The sequence below is a fragment of the Littorina saxatilis genome, linkage group LG16 (genome assembly GCF_037325665.1).
Source record: "Littorina saxatilis isolate snail1 linkage group LG16, US_GU_Lsax_2.0, whole genome shotgun sequence".
Classification (NCBI taxonomy): Eukaryota; Metazoa; Mollusca; class Gastropoda; order Littorinimorpha; family Littorinidae; genus Littorina; species Littorina saxatilis.
The window spans coordinates 21,557,123-21,579,734 of NC_090260.1; the positions used below are offsets into that span (position 1 = coordinate 21,557,123).

At 40.9% G+C, this 22,612-nt stretch overlaps 1 protein-coding gene and 1 long non-coding RNA gene across 3 annotated transcripts in view; one reads left to right on the forward strand and one right to left on the reverse strand.

Moving 5' to 3' along the window:
- Positions 1-1,701: 1,701 nt before the first annotated feature.
- The window catches only part of LOC138951496 (uncharacterized), a 51,804-nt gene continuing 30,893 nt past the window's right edge, over positions 1,702-22,612 (reverse strand). Inside the window, exons 6-10 of the mRNA XM_070323101.1 lie at positions 10,735-10,833; positions 7,639-8,062; positions 6,717-6,876; positions 5,112-5,305; positions 1,702-2,469 (exon numbers count right to left, since the gene is read on the reverse strand). Of these exons, the coding sequence (XP_070179202.1) occupies positions 2,436-2,469; positions 5,112-5,305; positions 6,717-6,876; positions 7,639-8,062; positions 10,735-10,833 (911 nt within the window). The 3' untranslated portion in view covers positions 1,702-2,435. The remainder of the gene's footprint in view (positions 2,470-5,111; positions 5,306-6,716; positions 6,877-7,638; positions 8,063-10,734; positions 10,834-22,612) is intronic.
- Positions 16,990-22,427, forward strand: LOC138951522 (uncharacterized). 2 transcript variants are annotated; one of them, XR_011451139.1, is made up of 6 exons: positions 16,990-17,802; positions 18,092-18,133; positions 18,666-18,744; positions 19,669-19,790; positions 20,411-20,457; positions 21,408-22,427. It is a non-coding gene; the product is annotated as an uncharacterized lncRNA (long non-coding RNA). The 2 variants fall into 2 exon arrangements; XR_011451138.1 differs by lacking the exon at positions 16,990-17,802 and having other exon boundaries at positions 17,830-18,133.

Genomic DNA, 22,612 nt, shown 5'->3' on the forward strand with positions numbered 1-22,612 from the left:
TTATCTGTATCATTATCTGTATCATTATCTGTATCATTATCATTATCTGTATCATTATCATTATCTGTATCATTATCATTATCTGTATCATTATCTGTATCATTATCTGTATCATTATCTGTATCATTATCTGTATCATTATCTGTATCATTATCTGTATCTGTATCATTATCATTATCTGTATCATTATCATTATCAGTATCATTATCTGCATCATTATCATTATCTGTATCATTATCATTATCAGTATCATTATCTGCATCATTATCATTATCTGTATCTGCGTGTCACTTACAATTAAATTTATTCATGATTTTATGTTCTTACAATATAACGCCAGAGAGTTACGTATATTTATATGACGTTTTTTCGTATTCGTTTCCCTCCGGATAAGCACGAACAAGCAAAGGGCATGTATTGGCGTGCAACAGGGAGCTAATTATAGCCCACCGTAACAGGGATGAGGGAAATTTAGCTTTCACATCTTTTTCTATTAGCCGCAGTATCCACGGACAATGAAAACTGAAATAGTCGCTTCTTATTGACAAGGAGAATCTTTTTCATCATTATTTATTTATATTTATATGGGAGATTTATATAGCGCTTGACGTTCTCTAAGCGCTTTACATATTAATTTCTGCCGTGTGAGATGGAATTTTTTACACAATATATCACGCATTCACATCGGCCAGTAAATCTCAAGCCATTACGGCGAATATTTACTTTTCACGGCCTATTATTCCAAGTCACACGGGTATTTGGTGGACATTTTTGTTATCTATGCCTATACATTTTTGCCAGGAAAGACCCTTTTGTCAATCGTCGGATCTTTAACGTGCATACCCCAATGTAGTGTACACGAAGGGACCTTGGTTTTTCGTCTCATCCGAAAGACTAGCACTTGAACCCACCACCTGGAAAGGGGGAAGAAAATTGCTTACGCCCCGACCCAGGGTCGAACTCGCAACCTCTCGCTTCCGAGGCAAGTGCACTTTACCACTCGGCCACCCTTTTCCCTTTATCATGTTGTACATACAGTGAAAGAGACCACCCATGTGATAAATAAAACATCTCTTCACACGTGTGTATATCTTTTACTAGGTGAGGTCAGGTCAAACTACCGTCCAGTAGGGACATGATTTTCCACTACTCATGGTGCCAAAGTCACTCAGATAAACTCCATTCTCGAAACACTTTTGCGTTTGTTGTTCCTCTAGAAGAACTACACGTGACACTTTAATTACTATTGTGGCGTCTTTTTGACGTCAGCATGTGCACGAAGCTTTGGAAGAGATCGAAGTTCAATTTGTACACTTCGACTCTGGTAAATTTGAAGCAGAAGACACGTAAACGCAGAATGTAGGATATCAATAATACTACATGGCTTGCTATGTGATACCAGGTTTACACTCGTTGTTTTTCCAAAGTGAAAGGTAGCATTTCAATCTTTAAAAAGAAAAAACAGCTCGTGTAAACCTGGTACCACGCACCAAGCCATGTAATAGTATCTTTGTTCTTCGAACAATATGCATCATTTTACACATCTCTATAATAGTGCATGAAATAATTGAGCATTATGTCCAAACGTGGACGTTTGTCTCTCAAGCTGTTAGAACAGCTCTCTTTTTATGAATACATGAACTTGCATCTAACATAATAATATAGCACACTGAAATATAGTAATATAGCACACTGATAGCACACTGAAATATAGTAATATAGCACACTGATGACATCATGTTCACTTCACACATAAAAACAGGCAGACGTATATAGTTCACAAGACTTGTGGGAACTTAAGGGAGCACTTCTGGAAAGCAGTTTAGAAATCCATAGAAAACCGCGTGCCATCCAAGCTGCCAACTAAATTTGTAAATTTTGTCTGAACATTCACCGGTAGTTTGTTATATTCCTGGGTGACGTCACCGTCAAAAATAAGGACACTGCGAGGTCATTGTAACATGCAAAAAAATAACGTGAAAAATGAAGTTATTCTCGTTGCTATGATGATGATGATGATGATGATGATGATGATGATGATGATGATGATGATGATGATCAAAAAGTTAGTTTTGAAGGGTGATCTTTATGCACGACGAAGATATGGTCATCTGCATACAACAGCCGACTCTGAACTTGTTTCATTCGACAAATTGAGTTCGACTAAATATGATTAACTCAATTAATCTCATTCGTTGGCAAGACATAATTATTCACCGGGAGGTTTTTTTTCCTGTGGACAAGGATTCGTTCCCGTAAAGAAATGTTGATTTCGTCAATGGCTTGCGCGATCGGTGATGATGGGTTAAGCTGATAATGTTCCTTTTTATAAAAAAAAACCAACATAATGACGGCGTCAGCTTTTTCACTGTTATTGGCATGTTCACGAAAAGTCATCGACTTATTCACAGTATAGTATCACCAAGGAACCCTCATTATTGCTGTCCTGCCGTGTCCTCGATGTTAATCCTGCAAAATACATTTATTTATTGCGTGGGGGAAAGTGTGCCATGAGAGTAAACGACACGCTAACACACACACACACACACGCAAACACACACACACACACACACACACACACACACACACACACACACACACACACACACACACACACACACACTACAGGCGACGAACGGACAGACAAACAGACACAAACACATGCATGCGAAATATCATACTGTCTCTTTCATACCTGGCCGTGGTTGTTTATCTTTGTTTGTTTATAATACTAATAATAACTGGACATTTGTAAGTGCCTAACCTATGTCTCTAGGCCCTTTACAAAAGAACATATACAAAATAGAACAATTAAATGTACAACCTACATAAAACAATTAATCATACGGACAAAAATCACCACATGTACTGTTCACACAATATTCATATATGCTATACACACCATATATACACGTACACACATACCCAGCGAACACTTTCAACAATCATGCCAACGTTAAGGGAGAGGAGTACGTGGAGAAATGAAATGGAAAAGACATTATGCCGGGTTGGTGTAATATTGTGTGAAAAAGAAAGTTTTCAACTGTTGTTTGAAAGAGCTGAGAGAGGTGCAGTGTCTGACAAAGAAGGGAAGAGAGTTCCAGAGTGGTGGTGCAGCACAGCAGAAGGTTCTTGCTCCGTGCTGCTTCCTGTTGAAGCGCTCAACTTTTAGTAGCCTGGTGTCAGCTGATGATCTGAGTGTGCGTGATGGGGTGTATATGTGCAGGAGTTCAGAAAGGTACTGAGGGGCACTTCCTGAGAAGACCTTGAAACACAGACAAGCGACTGTTTGCAAACGTGTGTACATTAACTGAGCAAGTATTTGACACGTCTTTTTGTGTAATCTCTTTCATGTATATTATGGGCGAGTGGCAGGTTTTAATTATACTGTTCAAAAAAAGAAACGCATAGCTTGTAATATTTGGTTAATTTAGTTATATGGCTACAAGGATATCCACCAAACTGCAGAAAATGTTTATCTGGTCGTCGACCTTTCGTCCATTGCCACAAGTGAGCTCTGCACGTGACGCATGCGTTATCAGTGGCTACAATGTCAAAATTGCTCATTTGGCATGACCACTCGTCATGCTTCAGTGTAATCTCGTGAAACTCGGGGAATATTGAGCTCTCACCATGTCTTCCAAAACCCATAAAAGCGGATTGTTCGCCACAAAGAAATCAGACGACAATTCAGCGATGAAAGATGGCCCGATTGAGCAGAGAAGACCGCCAAATTGCATTGGGTCGTTTACAAGCAGGCCAAAGTCAAAGTGCAATCGCCAGGCACTTCCACGTGTCCCAGAGTACCATCAGTAGACTGTGGGTCAGGTTTCAAGCCACTGGCTCCGTTGCTGACTTGCCACGAGCGGGAAGACCAAGGGCGACAACTGCTGCTCACGACCGCTTCATACGGCTCCGCCACCTCCGGAATCGTTTCCTGTCGGCCTCATCTTCTGTCCAGGCTCTCCCCGGGCCACACCGATTATCGGACCAGACCGTGCGGAACCGCCTGCATGAAGCTGGTTTGAGAGCTCGCAGACCTCACAGAGGAGCTGTCCTCACCCGCCGCCATCGCCAGAACCGAGTGCAGTGGGGCAACCAGCACCTTCGCTGGACCGTCCGGAATCACTGGAGACACGTGTGGTTCAGCGACGAGTCCTACTTCCTGCTCCAGCGACATGATGGTCGGAGGAGGGTCTACCGGAGAGTAAACGAACGTTACGCGCCCAACTGTGTGGATGAGGCACCCGTTCATGGTGGTGGAGGCGTCATGGTGTGGGGGGCGATCAATACCGCTGGAAGGAGCACCCTGGTGCACGTCCAAGGGCGCATAACTGCCCAGCGATACGTGGAGGAAATTCTGCGCCCACACGCCCTTCCTCTTCTGGCTGACCAGGATGCCATATTCCAGCAGGACAACGCTCGCCCGCACACAGCACGACTCACCACCCAGTTCCTCACCGACCACCACCCAGTTCCTCACCGACCACCATGTCCAGGTGCTTCCCTGGCCATCCATGTCGCCAGACATGAACCCGATAGAACACCTCTGGGATGAATTGGACAGACGTGTGCGCAGGCGAGAAGAAGCGCCGGCAAATCACCGCGATCTATTGCAGGCACTTCAGGAGGAGTGGGACACCATCCCACAGCAAGATATCCGGCATCTGATCCAGTCCATGCCCAGAAGGTGCCGGGCAGTTGTTGCTGCTCATGGCAGTCACGGTCACACCCCCTACTGACTTGACAGCCTCGGCACCCAATCGTATTGATTGACTGATTGATTTGAAGATGCAAATGAACTGTGTGTGCATTCAACTGTGTCCATACCAAATTTCAAACAAATAATCTAAATATTGGATTTTCTGTTAATTTTTTCGAAAAATAAAACAAATTTGGCAAGTAGCAACTATGCGTTTCTTTTTTTGAACAGTATATGAAAAAAATATAGGCAACACATTTCTGAATTGATCAAGAAGAAAACGTTGTTGAGAACAATAAAAACGTCCTCCGCTAGCCACCCGGACAGACAATACCCCCTTTCTCCAACACCCACCCCCACCTTCGTCCCGTTGTTGTGTGTGTTCAAACTGACTGAAATCAACACTTACTCCAAATACCCTTGACTTTCTGTACACGTTGCCTTGACACCCAGTCTCCTGCCGGCTTCTTTGGCAGCGACCTTCACTTTCAACGCAACACCGTCAGCACGGGGAGGACGAACGTTAAAGCGGTTGGTTCCCTGCATTACCTTGTTGATGAAGTACAGCACCAGGTTATACCAGTCCTCGTCCAAAATCACCAACTGATCGCACAGAAAAAAAGATCAATGTCATTACAATGTACTCCAGACCATTTTTGCAACACGATTTCAAAGAGATACTATTGATCTTTTTTTTTTTTTTTTTTTTTTTTGGGGGGGGGGGGGGAGGCAGGGAGTTTCTGGCGAATCTGATGAATCTGAACATTCTGGGGAATCGACTGTCCCTTCATCTAGACGCACACGTCACGATTTGCTTGAAAACGCACAAGTATGGTAATTATAGAGAATGAATGTAGTAGTAAAATTAATATTAAAAGTCCTACGGTTTTTTGCCATTGAGGACTTGAGTGTTTGTCCGCTTAAAAAAAAATAAAAAAAATAAAAAAGGAGGAGGGCAGGGGGTGACGTTGGGATGATGATGCTCTGTGGAATTCGTTAAAATGAAAAGTAGTTAAGATGTTTCTTAGTAAGAATTATAAGTCTGTATTTTATATTCTGAATAACGGATTTGTAAAATGATTTTTTATTCAAAACGAGTTAAAAAGCTAGAACCTTTCAGGATCACACCAAAAAAAAGCAAATAGATGAGCAAGTAAGAAGAACACGAACAATAAATCTCAAAACTTCTTTAAAATAAAAAGGGATTAAGATGTAAGCCACGAAGGCCGTGGTAAATGAATGTGGGAGAAATTCAAGTTTTACGCCCTCACGGCAAAGCCATTAGGGGCATGTTCCCGGGTTTTAACCCGACTTTAAGATACACAAGTGAGATACACAAGTGTATGCGTGTTTAGGTGGTATCAGCCATCTGCACTTATGGCAGAATGACCGAGGTCTTTTACGTGCCACTGTGGTGACACGGGGGTGGGAGATGGATACCGTCTCTGGGTCTGCACATAAGGTTGACCTGTGTCCGTCCCGGCCCGGATTCGAACCAGCGACCTTTCGATCACAAGTCCAGTGCTCTACCACCTGATTCAGGGTGCTGCTTCTATTCGGTGTTCGAAACAAAAAAGTACTGGCGTCAAGACGGTAGCGCGTTTTTGACACCGCGGCCTAGTAAAGGCGGGCGCTCACCTATACAGCTTCAGCGGCACTACATCTGCGCAACGGATTATGACATCATGGTGCATGCGTGCTGGGTGTACCTGAGGTTCGCATACACAGCGTCAATGCCCCATGTGTCATTAGTTTTGCTGTGAGAAAGACAGGGTATCTTACTCCGAGTTGACATTGACATTTGTAGATTATCTCCCTTAAAATGTGCGATACGAAAAGAATTGCTGTGGTTTGTTAGTGTGTGTGTGTGTTTGAGCATGTGTGTGTGTGGGTGTGTGCGCGCGCGGGTGTGTGTGTGTGCGTGCGTGCGTACGTGTGCGTGTGTGTGTGTGCGTGCGTGTGTGTGTTTTATTCACATGACAACCTATCCTAGAGTTAATATATAACAACGTACCTCCTGGGAGCGAGTCTCATTGTTAATCTTGTTTTCTTGTGTCGGAAGCTGGCGTGTGTCACTGCTGTCGGCGAGGTGATGACGGACAGGCGACACCCTTGAAACTCTCGTCACCGCCTTTTTGAGCTGAAGGTACTCGCTTCCGCTCAAATGTTGTCGCCTGAACAAGAACACCAATGTGAAGTCACAATGTGAAGAATCGGCTGATGTGCTAGCTACCATATTTATGTATCGCTCGAATTAGTGACTATTACGTTACCATTTGTGTGAAAACTTTTGTTTGCATAGACCGTATTTGCACAACATTTTTTCTTTAGATTCGTCTTAGTTTGTAGTTTCAGGAAGCTTGTGTAAACCGAGAATGTTGTCCTTTTGAAATAAACAAAATTAACGGACAGATTGAGTTCAGCACGGAGGTCGTGCACACATGAGTCAGTACAACTGTTTGGAGCAGTAATAATTATCCCTGCATGCTGTTTTGTTGGTAATACAAGTGACGGGCGCTGTGGCGGGGTGGTAAGACGTCGGCCTCTTAATCGGAAGGTCGTGAGTTCGAATCCCGGCCGCGGCCGCCTGGTGGGTTGATAGTGGAGATTTTTCCGATCTCCCAGGTCAACTTATGTGCAGACCTGCTAGTGGCTTATCCCCCTTCGTGTGTACACGCACGCACAAGACCAAGTGCGCACGGAAAAGATCCTGTAATCCATGTCAGAGTTCGGGGGGTTATAGAAACACGAACATACCCAGCATGCTTCCTCCGAAAGCGGCGTATGGCTGCCTAAATGGCGGGGTAAAACCGGTCATACACGTAAAATTCCACTCGTACCAAAACACGAGTGTAGGCTACGTGGGAGTTTCAGCCCACGAACGCAGAAGAAGAAGAAGAAGAAGGTAATACAAGTGAACACAAAACAACTGTTACCTGTAGTACATTTTACTCGTTTGCTTTTGCTTTTCCTCGATCTTCTCACAGAGTGTTTCTGTGGAGAATGTGTCCTTTGAAACAGCGCAAGCCAGGAGAATGAACTCGCAATGACAGTATTTGAGCAGAGAAGTCGTCAGCGCTCGGGCCATTTCACTCGCGTAGGCTGAAGCAGACTCTCTGATATTTTCGCCGTCTTCACATAAGACAATAATAACAGGTGGCTTGTTCTGAGCAAGGACAAGACTTTGCAGACTGTCTTTGAGCGGGTTCAAGGTCTTCAGATTCAGAGCTAGAGGTAAGTATTCAGATGTCCATGCGCTGTTCGGTTTGCCTGCTGCATCCTCTGCCAGAACTGCCTTCACTATGTCTTGAATCTTGTGGTCAAATGGAGTTCTCTGAAGCTGGTGTCCATCCGGTGGGTCTAAGGACAGACAAAGTGGCACATAGCCAGACAGACAGACAGACAGATACACAGACAGACAGACACAGACAGACAGACAAACACACAAACACACACACACACACACACACACACACACACACACACACACACACACCAATCGCACGCGCGCGCGCGATAGATAGAGAGAGAGAGAGAGAGAGAGAGAGATCTCTCAGAACTCAGAGAGAGAGAGAGAGAGAGAGAGAGTGTGTGTGTGTGTGTGTGTGTGTGTGTGTGTGTGTGTGTGTGTGTGTGTGTGTGTGTGTGTGTGTGTGTGTGTGTGTATTTTTGTTGAAGCGTAAAAAACGTCCATGAATTATTTTCGGATTCTATGCACAATACTTGCAGATAAATCAACTGTTTCAAAAGAATCACTTAAGCATTGAATAACATCATCTTGATAAAGCTAGTCTCCCCTAACTAGTTTGTTTGTTTGCTTAACGCCCAGCCGACCACGAAGGGCCATATCAGGGCGTTGCTGCTTTGACATATAACGTGCGCCACACACAAGACAGAAGTCGCAGCACAGGCTTCATGTCCCAACCAGTCCTAGCACTAACCCCATAATGCCAGACGCCAGGCAGAGCAGCCACTAGATTGCCAATTTTAAAGTCTTAGGTATGACCCGGCCGGGGCTCAAACCCACGACCTCCCGATCACGGGGCGGACGCCTTACCATTGGGCCAACCGTGTGCCGGTCCTAACTAGTTTCTCCTTCATAATGTGGAACATCTCTGGTATCCTTTTCAATGCAATGAACACCTTGAGATTACATTGATATTTTGCTACGTAAGCCTACAATAGCACGCCTTGAGCCTGTAAGGGACACTGTTAAAAGGGGAAACTGCTCCTTAAAGGCACAGTAAGCCTCCTGTAAACCATCACAGATACTGTCAGGCTTTTACACACAGTAGCTACCTACAAACACCCTTCCATTTGAACGCTCACCAAACGGGAACATCCTAGGTGCCCTCCGTAAAGAGCGAGCAATTTTCAAAGAATTTATTTTTGCGTGGTTTATCTTACTCCTGAGCCATCGTGAACCCGTGTGATCCAGTTTCCCTTCTTCACAATGTAGTCGTCAGTTAGTAACTTGAATGCGACTCAATGTGAGCTTATCTGCAATAGCACGTTATTAAGTACCTCTGACTATGCACGAAACAAACGGCTGTTGTTCACAAGAACTCTAGCGATGGCTTTTGACTGTTCAGAGGAACTGGCGATGCCTATAAACCGTCGTCTGCTACGAGAACCACGACCTTGCGTGACCCTGCTTCCGGGCTTTTCTTTTTTCAAACTTTCAAAACTTTGAATTGTACTGATCTTGTCTTGATGAAAAAAGAATTCTTTTATGATTTAAGAATGTTTGTGTAACAAGCTGTCAATTTATTATTTAGATTTTGAAAGTTAGGTCTAGCGCCAAAACGCACCACGGTCCGATTGTCTCTGAGCAATCGGCGCAAAATTAATTCTTTAAAAATTGCTCGCTCTTTACGTAGGGCACCTAGGATGTTCCCGTTTGGTGAGCGTTCAAATGGAAGGGTGTTTGTACTGTGTGTAAAAGCCTGACAGTATCTGTGATGGTTTACGGGAAGCTTACTGTGCCTTTAAACTACTGAAAGAAAATATCGTACCTTCGTACGTACAGGATGTTTTATGTCGTAATTTCGTCAGTTGTCGATGTTGTGTGTGTTGTTTTTTTGTGATGTTTTTCCGCCGTGATTTTGTAAACTCCTTACACTAAAGCAAAGCAACGAGGCAGATTATGGAGTGTACACATTGTCAAATTGTTCTCAGAAGCCTCTTGCCGGTCATTCTGATTACATCGGTCAATAACGGCTATTGCCAATTATCTCTCTGACCGGACGCGAAACTCCTGCGCGAATCTATCAAAACAAGTTATCTCCCATATGTTGTTTGCGAGCCGTGTTCGCGAGACGAAAATAATTGCAAATTGGCCGACTTCGACAGTGATCTCCGTTCTGTTCTTCGCAGTTATGATAGACATCGTTCTAAGGTCAAAACAAGTCGACATTTTGGGACTGCTGCTGGAAGGAGACCGTAATATATGGTTGCATCACTACAGAAAAAAATCGTCTGCTTCAGCGAACGCCGAAACCAAACGTTTGATTATCACGTGACACTTTTGCCATATATAGAGTTGTTTGCACAGTAAATACAGCGGCGAAAAATAGCTCGCTTGAAACTGTCTTACATATCAATTCCTTTGTAATTTAAAAATTACAAAACCCCACAAAAAATCATTATCGACGATCGCGAATCTACTTATATCAATAATACATTACAAAAAGCTCTAAATATGTTAAAAATAAAAAATAAAATCGGTGTCCTTGCCAGACAAGGAAACTCAAGGCATCCTGTCAGGGAGAGAATGAGCCGAACTCATTTTTACCTGAGGTCAGGATGCTTGCCGGTGTCAATATTTGTGCATGAACATGAGATTTTAATGTTCCTTGAATTTAACCATTGACATTTTGTTTACTTACTTATTGCCCGTTATGCCGGTTGGCATGTAGGACAGCAATGAAGTAACATGTTTGTGTAGGTTCATAGTCATTTTTGTTTTGGACATCTGTATTTGCTCACTAAGATATACTTAATTAAATGAGATTTTTCTAAAAAGGCATTACCATTCCATTTCTCATCGTTGTGGGATAGCACAGTACTCCTGAACAAAGGACACGCACCTTTGATGTCGACCTGTTGACTGTAGCTTTGCGGGTATTCTTCTGACATGCGTTGTAAAAAGAAGCAATGACGAAAGATAAACATATGCAAGAGCGAATAAGCTTTTATAAACACCCAACCTTTCACGCACACTGATGCACGAAAGCACACGCACACGGATAATACACACACACACACAAGCGCGCGCGCGCGCGCAAACACACACACACACACACGCACACACATATGCACGCACACTCGTACGCACACACGCACGCACACACACGCACTCACGCAACACACACACACACACACACACGCACGCACACACACACACATACACAAACACACACACACACACACACACACATACACACACACACACACACACACACACACAGGGAGTTTGCGGTTGTGCCGTCGCTTTTGTTATCTTTACGAAATGTGACCATTGCATATTTTCGATTTCAATATTTCTGAAAATCACTTGAAATTGACAATCTGAAGCATAAATTGAATAAGTCACTCATGTATTTGTTTCCATTTCAACGGCTTTTTTCATTTATCCCAGCGAAGCTGGAGGTATTAGTCCAGGCATCTTAGCCACTTTAGTGAAGGGAACGTTGAAGTGACAATGACTAGGTTTAAAATGTCCCTTATCAGAAAGTTCAACCTCATTCGTTTGATGTTTATTAAGCACATTTTCATATAAAGTTGGCGCTTCATACGGAAAAATGGCTTTGAAATTGACCCAAATCCTTCTTTGGGCTCTGTAAATGTCGTTTGGGGGTATGGTTGTAAAATGGTATCTACTGGTCACCCCAATGTATAAACTGAAAACTATTTCTGCACCAGAACACGCAGAAAGGATTGTATCTGCCTGATGTCTGATGCTTTTCAAAATCCCCAACCACTAACACCTTCAAAACGGACTTTAACTGACACTGTTGTTTTTCCCTATATAATCCTTACTATTTTTCCGAGACGTCGTCGTGTTGTGTATTTAGCTTGCCACAACCTCATACATGGTCCTAAAAGTTAAAGTTGAAGAAAATACTAAAGATAAATGAAAAAGCTGACGCAGTGTCATTCGCACCGTGAATCCCCCCATGGGAACATACTAAAGTCTGGTTCCAAATAGGCTCAATTTCCTTCTATTTCTTTGTATTTCTGCCTCGTAGGGGTAGGGGTGTTCAAACCAAAGGCACCTTTAAACCAAAATTCAAATCACACATCTTACAATACTAAGACACTCAGCAGTAAAAGGGTGTCTGCTGGTAAAAAATTCCAAACAATCCTAAAAGTACTTCACTACTAAAAGTGCTTTTAAAAAGAGCCGTTATTTTTCCCTCTATATTCAGTATTGTGTTTTCTGCGAACATGTAGTCTATTTAGATGGTTGTCGCGTGCACTTGAGTTGCTAAAGCGTTTTCAGTTGGGCATATGTCGAAAAGCAAAGAATTAGCCCTTTGAAAACCATCAGAACTGTCACACAAAAATAACATTTACCTATCTCACCAACTGACCAAACATAGGGCTTTTCCTTATGTATTATGTATTGTCGTGTTTTTTGTAGCATACTTGTGAAAACAGCCACCACTGTTGTAAATGATACTTTAAAGAGCATTATTTCATTTTTACAGTTGAAGGACAACCTGGACTGCCGTATATTACAGCTGTTTTACAATCAGCCAAAATTTTCTTAACAAACGTATGTTAAGAACAACTCCCATAGTGAAATTGAAGGAAAACAAATTGAAAATCCCCCTGCCATAGAGGAGCTAAAGAATCAACAATAAACGACTGCATGGATAGCTTGATGCACGAATGCATTGCGGACATGTTTGTCTCCAACCAAGAGAAAGTTCCAAAAAATCCCTTTTGTGCTTCTTATTATACAGTGACGTCAAAGACAGCCTTTTCTGCTGTTCATACATTCAGGGGTTATGGTTACACTAAACGACGTAGTTGTAGCCATACTGCCATCCAGATTTATTTTTTCCTTGCGAGCAGTCACAGGGTGTTTGTGCTGTCTGCCAACCGTTAGATGACCCCGCCCAAGTCTGTTAAGGGACCGTTTGACCGTTATAGAACGCGTCTTTTTGATTTTTTGGCACAGTTGGAAACGGTTGATTTTTATCCCTACCATTGTTTCCAAACATTATATAGGAATGTTTTGTGAACAACGGATAATAGCCGCTACTCGCATGTGTAGCAAAAGTGAGCGTACATACTCACCCTGGTCGTCCAGCCGTTGTCCGTTGCCCGTCTTTATCTGTCTGTACTGAACATTACCTTTGGATATTTCTCCAACGCTATGAAGTGAAGAAACACCAAATGTTGCAAAATGTTGTATGACCCCAAGAGCTCAAAAAAGATACTTGAGAACCTTGACCTTACCTTAAGGTCAAGGTCACAGGGAGAATGAATGTGGTATAAAAACTGCAAAATTTCACATTGTGCCAGTTTTCTGGAAAACAAATTAAAAACAGCGGGCTTAGTTTTGTATCGTATACAAGAAAAAGAAAGCCTTATCTTCTGATACCATTTTGGTTGACCTCGCTTCAATGTCAAGGTCAGAGGAGCCCTTCAAAGTTGAATTGTAGACATATTTTGATGTGAGCTTGCCCCTTTAACTTTACTATGGACGATATCTCTTACAAACTTAAACACTGAGTGGGCCTTTGTTAGAATTTCATAGTGATCCACATCTGGCCACATGTCGTCAGTGTCAAGGTCACATTGACCCCTATCAAAAATGTGACCAAGACGGGTAAAGAAATCACTATTTAAAAGTGACCATGTGTCTTGATAAAAAGTGTTAAAAAGCACCATTATCCTTTGTATAATTATGTTGAATTACTGGTCTTATGTTCAGTGACCTTGGCCCTTGACTTTGGGTCAAGGTCATATGTATTTTCGTAAGAGAAATGTGTAAAACAATTTGTATCGAATGATGCTATTGACAGTTTCAATTGTTTGACCTTGAATTTCGAGGTCACATAAAGGTGAAAGTCATGTAAAGGATACAGTTAGCATGTTTCAATGTATATTTTATGAACCAGCTGTAAGACAAGTCCTACGGGCCTAACGCTTTCTTGCATTGAAATGCCTTTTCTCTTTTGCCTTCTTCTACGGTACCCCTTGGTTATAGAGGATCCAGCTCTGTATACTTGGTTTTACTAAGTGCCTGTCTATAACAGCGAAGGGTGAATGTCGTAAACCAACTCACTGCGCACAACTTGCTTCAAGGTCAAGGTCACAGGGGACATAAAATAATGTTGTTCAAAAACAGTAAATTTTCACATTTTCACAATTTTCTCCCACGTTATTGAGAATGACGACCTTAGCTACAAGTGTTATTTAGGTCAAAGCAAGCCCTATCTATTGATACCAGTTTGGTTGACCTTGCTTCAAGGTCAAGGTCACAGGGGACCTTCAAAGTTGGATTGTATACATGTTTTGAAGTGACCTTGACCCTGAACTATGAAAAAAATCTTTCAAACTTCATAATTGTGTGGGGCACATGTTATATACTGATATTGAGCCACATTTAGTCACATATCATCAAGGTCAAGGTCACTTTGCCCCTTATGAAATGTGACTGAAACGGGCAATTGAATCACTAAAAGTGACAATGTCTCTTTGTAGAAAGTGCCAATAAGTATGTTTATGCTTCCTATGTCTTGAATTGATAGCCTTGTGATGTGTGACCTTTGATGATCTTGACCTTGGCCAAAGGTCATGTGTAATTTGGTAGGAAAAATCTGTAAACCAGTTCTAATAGTGTACAATGTCCTTGCCAGCTTCAGTTGTTAGACCTTCACCTTCAAGGTCACCTGAAGGTCAAGGTCACTTTAAGACAAAGGTCAAGCATGAGAGTCGCATGGGCTTTGCTTTGTTAAGATTTTTTACCAAGAGACATGGATTTCTTTACCCGGCTTGGTCACATTTTTCATAGGGGTCAATGTGACCTTGACCCTAACGATATGTGACCAGATGTGGCTCACTATGAAATTCTAACAAACGCCCCACTCAGTGTTTAAGTTTGTAAGAGATATCGTCCATAGTAAAGTTAAAGGGGCAAGCTCACATCAAAATATGTCTACAATTCAACTTTGAAGGGCTCCTCTGACCTTGACATTGAAGCGAGGTCAACCAAAATGGTATCAGAAGATAAGGCTTTCTTTTTCTTGTATACCATACAAAACTAAGCCCGCTGTTTTTAATTTGTTTTCCAGAAAACTGGCACAATGTGAAATTTTGCAGTTTTTAGACCACATTCATTCTCCCTGTGACCTTGACCTTAAGGTAAGGTCAAGGTTCTCAAGTATCTTTTTTGAGCTCTTGGGGTCATACAACATTTTGCAACATTTGGTGTTTCTTCACTTCATAGCGTTGGAGAAATATCCAAAGGTAATGTTCAGTACAGACAGATAAAGACGGGCAACGGACAACGGCTGGACGACCAGGGTGAGTATGTACGCTCACTTTTGCTACACATGCGAGTAGCGGCTATTATCCGTTGTTCACAAAACATTCCTATATAATGTTTGGAAACAATGGTAGGGATAAAAATCAACCGTTTCCAACTGTGCCAAAAAATCAAAAAGACGCGTTCTATAACGGTCAAACGGTCCCTTAACAGACTTGGGCGGGGTCATCTAACGGTTGGCAGACAGCACAAACACCCTGTGACTGCTCGCAAGGAAAAAATAAATCTGGATGGCAGTATGGCTACAACTACGTCGTTTAGTGTAACCATAACCCCTGAATGTATGAACAGCAGAAAAGGCTGTCTTTGACGTCACTGTATAATAAGAAGCACAAAAGGGATTTTTTGGAACTTTCTCTTGGTTGGAGACAAACATGTCCGCAATGCATTCGTGCATCAAGCTATCCATGCAGTCGTTTATTGTTGATTATTTAGCTCCTCTATGGCAGGGGGATTTTCAATTTGTTTTCCTTCAATTTCACTATGGGAGTTGTTCTTAACATACGTTTGTTAAGAAAATTTTGGCTGATTGTAAAACAGCTGTAATATACGGCAGTCCAGGTTGTCCTTCAACTGTAAAAATGAAATAATGCTCTTTAAAGTATCATTTACAACAGTGGTGGCTGTTTTCACAAGTATGCTACAAAAAACACGACAATACATAATACATAAGGAAAAGCCCTATGTTTGGTCAGTTGGTGAGATAGGTAAATGTTATTTTTGTGTGACAGTTCTGATGGTTTTCAAAGGGCTAATTCTTTGCTTTTCGACATATGCCCAACTGAAAACGCTTTAGCAACTCAAGTGCACACGACAACCATCTAAATAGACTACATGTTTGCAGAAAACACAATACTGAATATAGAGGGAAAAATAACGGCTCTTTTTAAAAGCACTTTTAGTAGTGAAGTACTTTTAGGATTGTTTGGAATTTTTTACCAGCAGACACCCTTTTACTGCTGAGTGTCTTAGTATTGTAAGATGTGTGATTTGAATTTTGGTTTAAAGGTGCCTTTGGTTTGAACACCCCTACCCCTACGAGGCAGAAATACAAAGAAATAGAAGGAAATTGAGCCTACTTGGAACCAGACTTTAGTATGTTCCCATGGGGGGATTCACGGTGCGAATGACACTGCGTCAGCTTTTTCATTTATCTTTAGTATTTTCTTCAACTTTAACTTTTAGGACCATGTATGAGGTTGTGACAAGCTAAATACACAACACGACGACGTCTCGGAAAAATAGTAAGGATTATATAGGGAAAAACAACAGTGTCAGTTAAAGTCCGTTTTGAAGGTGTTAGTGGTTGGGGATTTTGAAAAGCATCAGACATCAGGCAGATACAATCCTTTCTGCGTGTTCTGGTGCAGAAAGAGTTTTCAGTTTATACATTGGGGTGACCAGTAGATACCATTTTACAACCATACCCCCAAACGACATTTACAGAGCCCAAAGAAGGATTTGGGTCAATTTCAAAGCCATTTTTCCGTATGAAGCGCCAACTTTATATGAAAATGTGCTTAATAAACATCAAACGAATGAGGTTGAACTTTCTGATAAGGGACATTTTAAACCTAGTCATTGTCACTTCAACGTTGTTCTCTAATATGCCTGGACTATTCACGACTTTTTTCCGTGACCTTTCGGATTTCATGGGGGCTGCCATTTTGGTTTTGATGCGCTTCCTTTTCCGGTTTACGTATTTTCCGGTTTAACATAGCATTTGCGGTTTTTTGTGAGAAGAGTGATATTTGGTTATGAAGGAAGTCAAGTCCGCCATTACCTGCAACCTCAGTTGAGTGTTTACTTTGAACTTAAACTTGAACCGTAACAGTGTGTAGCCAGTTCGCAAGACCTGTTCATCTTCCTACCAGTTCCAACTGTTGTTATCAATGGGTCGCGCAGCTGGAGGAAGTGTTTATTTTCATTTGGAGCCCAACTTCAGTTCAAAACCAGTCAAGAACTGGCCTTGACATTCGTTTGGAACTTAGTTCAACGAGTATTTTCTCGAACGTAACTTTTGACCCAGCTGGTTGGCATCATGAATTAGACGTACACCGGCAGTTATAAATCATGTTGTGCAAAGACTGTAAAGAAGTAGAAAATTGTGGAAAATCGGGAATGCTTTCTCAGTTTGTGCACCCTGGCAACATTCATCAGGAAAAAAAACTGCATATGCCTTCCTCTGCAAAACAAAAGTCGCGCGAAGAATGCTGAACGGGCAGCGACGACTAGCTGTTCTTCTTCAAAGTAATAAACTACCCCCCAAACCCTGCAAGTTTGTGCGATTTACTTTGTGGACATGAAGCCAGCAGAGGGCTCAGGAATGCCCACTTAATTCCTTGATTTTACTTCCGTCACAAGAACTAAAAGAACATTCAATGTTCGTTAAATCTGTGGATCAAGTGACTCTAGAAGCGGAGGAAATGAAAATCACCGGCAGATCTGTACAAGATGTTGAATTCTGCCAGGGAAACGAAGCCGCTGTCACGCCAGAGAAGTCTCCGCCTACGAAAGTCGGTAGATCTAGAGCAAGGTAAACATACGTTTTTCAACGCTTGTTCACAAACACACACACACGTACACAAACACACACACGCTCACACCATCACACACACACTTATGAAAGAGATGGAATAGCTGATCGAGTGATGACAATGTTGATTGATAAGTATTTTTTGGTGCGGTGAACTTGAGGCAATATTGTTCTATTAATCCATCAATATATTTTACACTTTCACCCCAGAAATGAAGCACGTGTACACATATTGAACAAAAGAACCATTTTAAGCTTCCATTGGTATTGTTTCCTCTTTTTTTTGCAGACATGTTGGCAGGAAGTGAGTGTTTCACCCCACTCTTGCAAGGTAGGTTGATCACTGATGACAAGTTCTGATTGTTTTTCCTTTTTAATATTAAACGGATGACAATCCGTACTCTGCAGATGGATCTAACCGAGATGGATCTAACCGATACACGGAAGCAACATTGGGAACACACTGTTATTCAGTCTGTGAATAGTTCATGTGTGAGGGGTATTACTGCAAGTACGTTCACTAATGTAGAGAAATAATTTTGGACTCAAACTTCAAGTTAAATTGTTTCTGCTGTCAGAGCCATCTTTCTGAAGGAACAATATTTTACATGCCACTGGATTGTTGTATATTCCTTATTTTGCAATGACAGGCTCAGCTTTCATTTGATTGTAATGTGTTTCTTATTTGAAGCTTTGCATCATAAAAGCTCTGTAGAAGTGTTGCACTTGTTTTGCAGACTGCATTAGGCGTGGTAGCTATTGCACCTCCCCCCCCCCCCCCCCCCCCCGCCTATTTATCTAACACACCCACCCACACACATACACAGGGTGCTGACAAAGGATCTTTTTCTATTCTCCTTCAGGCCATCGCTTAATTTCTTGCAGACTGAGGAGCAGAGGACGTTTGAGCCGCTCCTAAACCTGAGGCACACAAGCCACAAGGTAAATAAGGTATCAGTATAAAAACAAATGTTTTCACTTTGATTTTTATCGCATCATTTTTTTTCATAAAACTCTGTAAATTGTGGCAATTACACATTATGCCAATAACATTATTATGAAGAATGAAGATTTTCAACTTATCATTGAAGAAATGAAATCAAGCATTTTTGTTCATTCTGTATTTGATTATTATTTTCCAGTCTTTGGGTTGGCATAGTGGGTGAAATAAGGGTGAGGAGTGTCGGTTGGTGTTATTTTTTCGGTCTTGGTGATGTAATATTTTTCCCACGGTATTCATGGTTATGTTTGACTTTAGTGCAGATTCCAGAACAGCCTCTTAAAACTGAAAAGCTACAAGGTCAACAATATAAACAGGTTACTGGTGTCTTAGGCATTGATGTTTTTAAAAAGATTTGCACAGCAATTTATGTGTTTGTAAACAGATAATGAAAATAAAGCATAACAACTTTTATATTTTGTAAGTGGAATTAAATGTTTTCATTTTTTATTTTGAAGTGTTTTTGTATTCAGGTTTTATTGGATGGGTGGGGGGGGGGGGGGGGGGGGTTTGGTGGTTCTGATTTTTTATGATGTAAGGATTTTTTCCTTAATTAGTTATTTAATTAGTTTATGTAGGGGGGGCCGAGGGGGGGGGGGGGGCGTGGGATTTAAAGTGTATTTCTGACTTTCGGAGAGGTGCTAAATCTGTTAAAATGGAAATGAAATAAAACAATTGGTGGTGAGGGTTATTACAAAAAAAGTAAGGATTATTTCTCATACCTTTTTATTTTTTACCCCAAAATTATGTTACTGAAATTATTCATTAATTTTTAAAGAGGCAGACTGTGAGACAGGTGATGTAATTGAAGTTAGAATATCATGAGATGTTACTTACTTTCTTTACAATATCATCTAATTTGACAGTCCGACACTGAAGACTGCAGACTTCATGGCAGCCACTGACCTGACGATATGACAGCCATGAATTGAATATCAAACGCAGAAGAAGAAAAAGAAGAAGACAGTCTAACAGGAAAATAATTCTGGTATGCTCATAATTTCTATGCCAGTTTGAAAAAAGTCATGAATTGAAGTTTACCCAGGTTAGACATTAGCATGTCGTAATTGTGACAATGAATGTATCCGTAAACGCACCAAGAGACTTACTTTGAAAAATTGAAGTCATGCATCGTCAATATGACTACAATCACAAACTGAATAAGGGGAAATCATGTCAATTTGGTGGTCTGGATCATCAGCTGTTGCTCATTCGCTATAATGGTCTACTTGACAAAGCCCGTCTTCATGTGCTTCTTTGTTTCTTTATACCTAGTGTAGACAACATGTAGGCGTTTGCAGACTGTTTATTGTATTGCTGTTGTTTGTTTGTGAGTAAAACTATGGTGTGACCTCAATTGTTTGAAATTTGTTGTGTATGTTCTACTTTGTGTAAGGTGTTTCTCCATGCCCCCAGAAGAACCGACATTATATTAAAACCTTCATACCCTGAAAATACTTGCATACTAGATGTTGTTTCTTATTGTAATGATTGGGGACAGGCAAGCTCTTAAATTGTGCAAGCCATCAGAAAACTGTCAAGTCTGATTTGCTAGAACAAGCGATATTAACACGTTATTAAGATGAATATTTGATTAAATATGTGCAGGAACTACTTCAGCAGATTCATATGGCCAGTCTCACAATGCAAGGAAGGTGAGTAAATTGAATTATGTCTCTCCCACCTGTTCTGTGTTTAGTGTCAGCCGTGATTGCCTGATGAGAATTTGAAAACATGTTGCTAACTAACATGAACCCAACCATGAAACGTGATGTAGGTGAGTAGCCCATCTAGAAAAACGAACCTGTCCTAATTCCGAATTAGAACAGGTTCTTTTTTCTAGATGGTCTACTCACCTACATCACGTTTTATGGTTGGGTTCATGTTAGTTAGCAACATGTTTTCACATAGAAAATGGTGGGCACCTGAACAAATATCTGCACATTACAATGAAGTCTTACTTTTTAATCTGATGGTTTAATAACCCCCAAAAACCCAACCAACCAGCACCCCCCCACCCCTCCAAGAAGAAGCTCACATAACTACCAACTACACAATTTCATTACAGAATCAAACAATGGGAAGAATCAGGATTCAGCAGTGCTAGGTCGTTGGGGGGGATAGCTATCACTAGGCACTCAGCAATGAATAGTTGAGGTTTTCACGGACATTAACAAAATCCGGTAACCTACGGACAGTAAATTTCACAGGGAAGGGAACAAGAACGTCAAAAATGGAAAAGTATGTTTTTTCTTTCAAACCATTGATAGAGCTCTGAAGCTTCACACAAGTTTTGCAGAGAGAGCACTCGGCCTCTTCATTTTTGGCACTAAAACATGCGCGCACACAAAAAGAAAGTTTTTAAAAAGTGGCACCGATGTATTCTCACACTCACAGCCTTAGAATATTGCAGTTTGTATGTTACCAAATTGAGGCATGATTTTACTCCATACCTGACCAAATCTGCGACAGTCGGGCAAACTTCTTACAAGTCGGATTGGGCCTTCAATCAAATACTCAGAAACCAGCAGCTACTTTAAGTAATACTAGTTTTGTTGTTATTTTTCACAGCTTGTACTGAATGTGTTTTCTTTTATCTCCTCAGAATCGAGTCAGCCAGAGAAAGACCATTGAGAGGGAGAGCGCACAGTAAAGCATATATGGCATGCACTTCGGTGGACCAGTGCCATCATCTTCATAACAAGAGATGCAGATCATATTTTCTTATGTTTAAGTATAGCTGTTAGCAAAAGTATTTGACGATTCTTGGGTACGACTTTCGTGTTTAATCCTATTAGCTTGTGTACAGCCCCAAAATCTGTTTTATTTTGATTTATCATTTATAGTTTGAATTTTTTTTAATGGAATTAGTCCAAATGTAAATACATCTAAGGTTGCAATATTGTTTTTTTTGTATATATACCCTTAAAACTACCTCTTCGTGTAAACAAAATTTAATTGTAAAAAGAAGTGTTTGTTCAAGGGAGATAATTTGAAGCGAATTTTTTTTTAAATCAGTAAAACTGTGTAGTGACATCCTCAATTAAATAAAAAGAATAAGGAATAAAGGTATACACACAGGTTGTACCCATTTTCTTGATTGCACTGCTTTTAAGTAGAAAGCTTTTTTTCTCAGAATTATTTTACAAATAAAATTCAAGGGAGGCAATTGATATGATAAAAAGGAAGAATTTTTTTTTCTTAGAATACTGTACACACTTAGTAAAGTATAATTTACAAGACAAAACACAGGGTTTTTTGGGTTTTTTTCTGTGCCTACTACTTGACAAGAGAACCACGAGATTTGTGCAGATTATTTAAAATTTTCTGTACAGTATATTTTACAAAGACAGATCCATACAATATATATAATTTTGTAATAGATGTTTTCAATTTGTAGGTATGGTTTTTTTTAAATCAACAGTTCGGATAGCCACAACAAGTGTGTATGTCTTGTGATTTGAGAGCTTTAGCACTGGATGCTTAGAATCCTCTTGATCATTTACTTCAGAAGGTAAAGCCACCTTCTCCAAAATCTTCTCTCCTATTCTGTGCTTACTACAGTGGGTTTGACAAGAGAACCACGAGATTTGTTTTTGTACATATGTTGCTTTTATTCTGTACACTTTAATGATTTAATCCTATGTGCACATTTTTTTTAACTGTGTTTTTGTTTTTGTTTTCCTGTATTCAAAGTGTGTATGGAAACCACAACCTGTCACAGCAGTATTATTAATCTGGATCTCCCTGCTAAGAACGTAATTAACAGAACGTGTGCATGTAGCTAAAGAACTTAAAAAGAATTTCTGC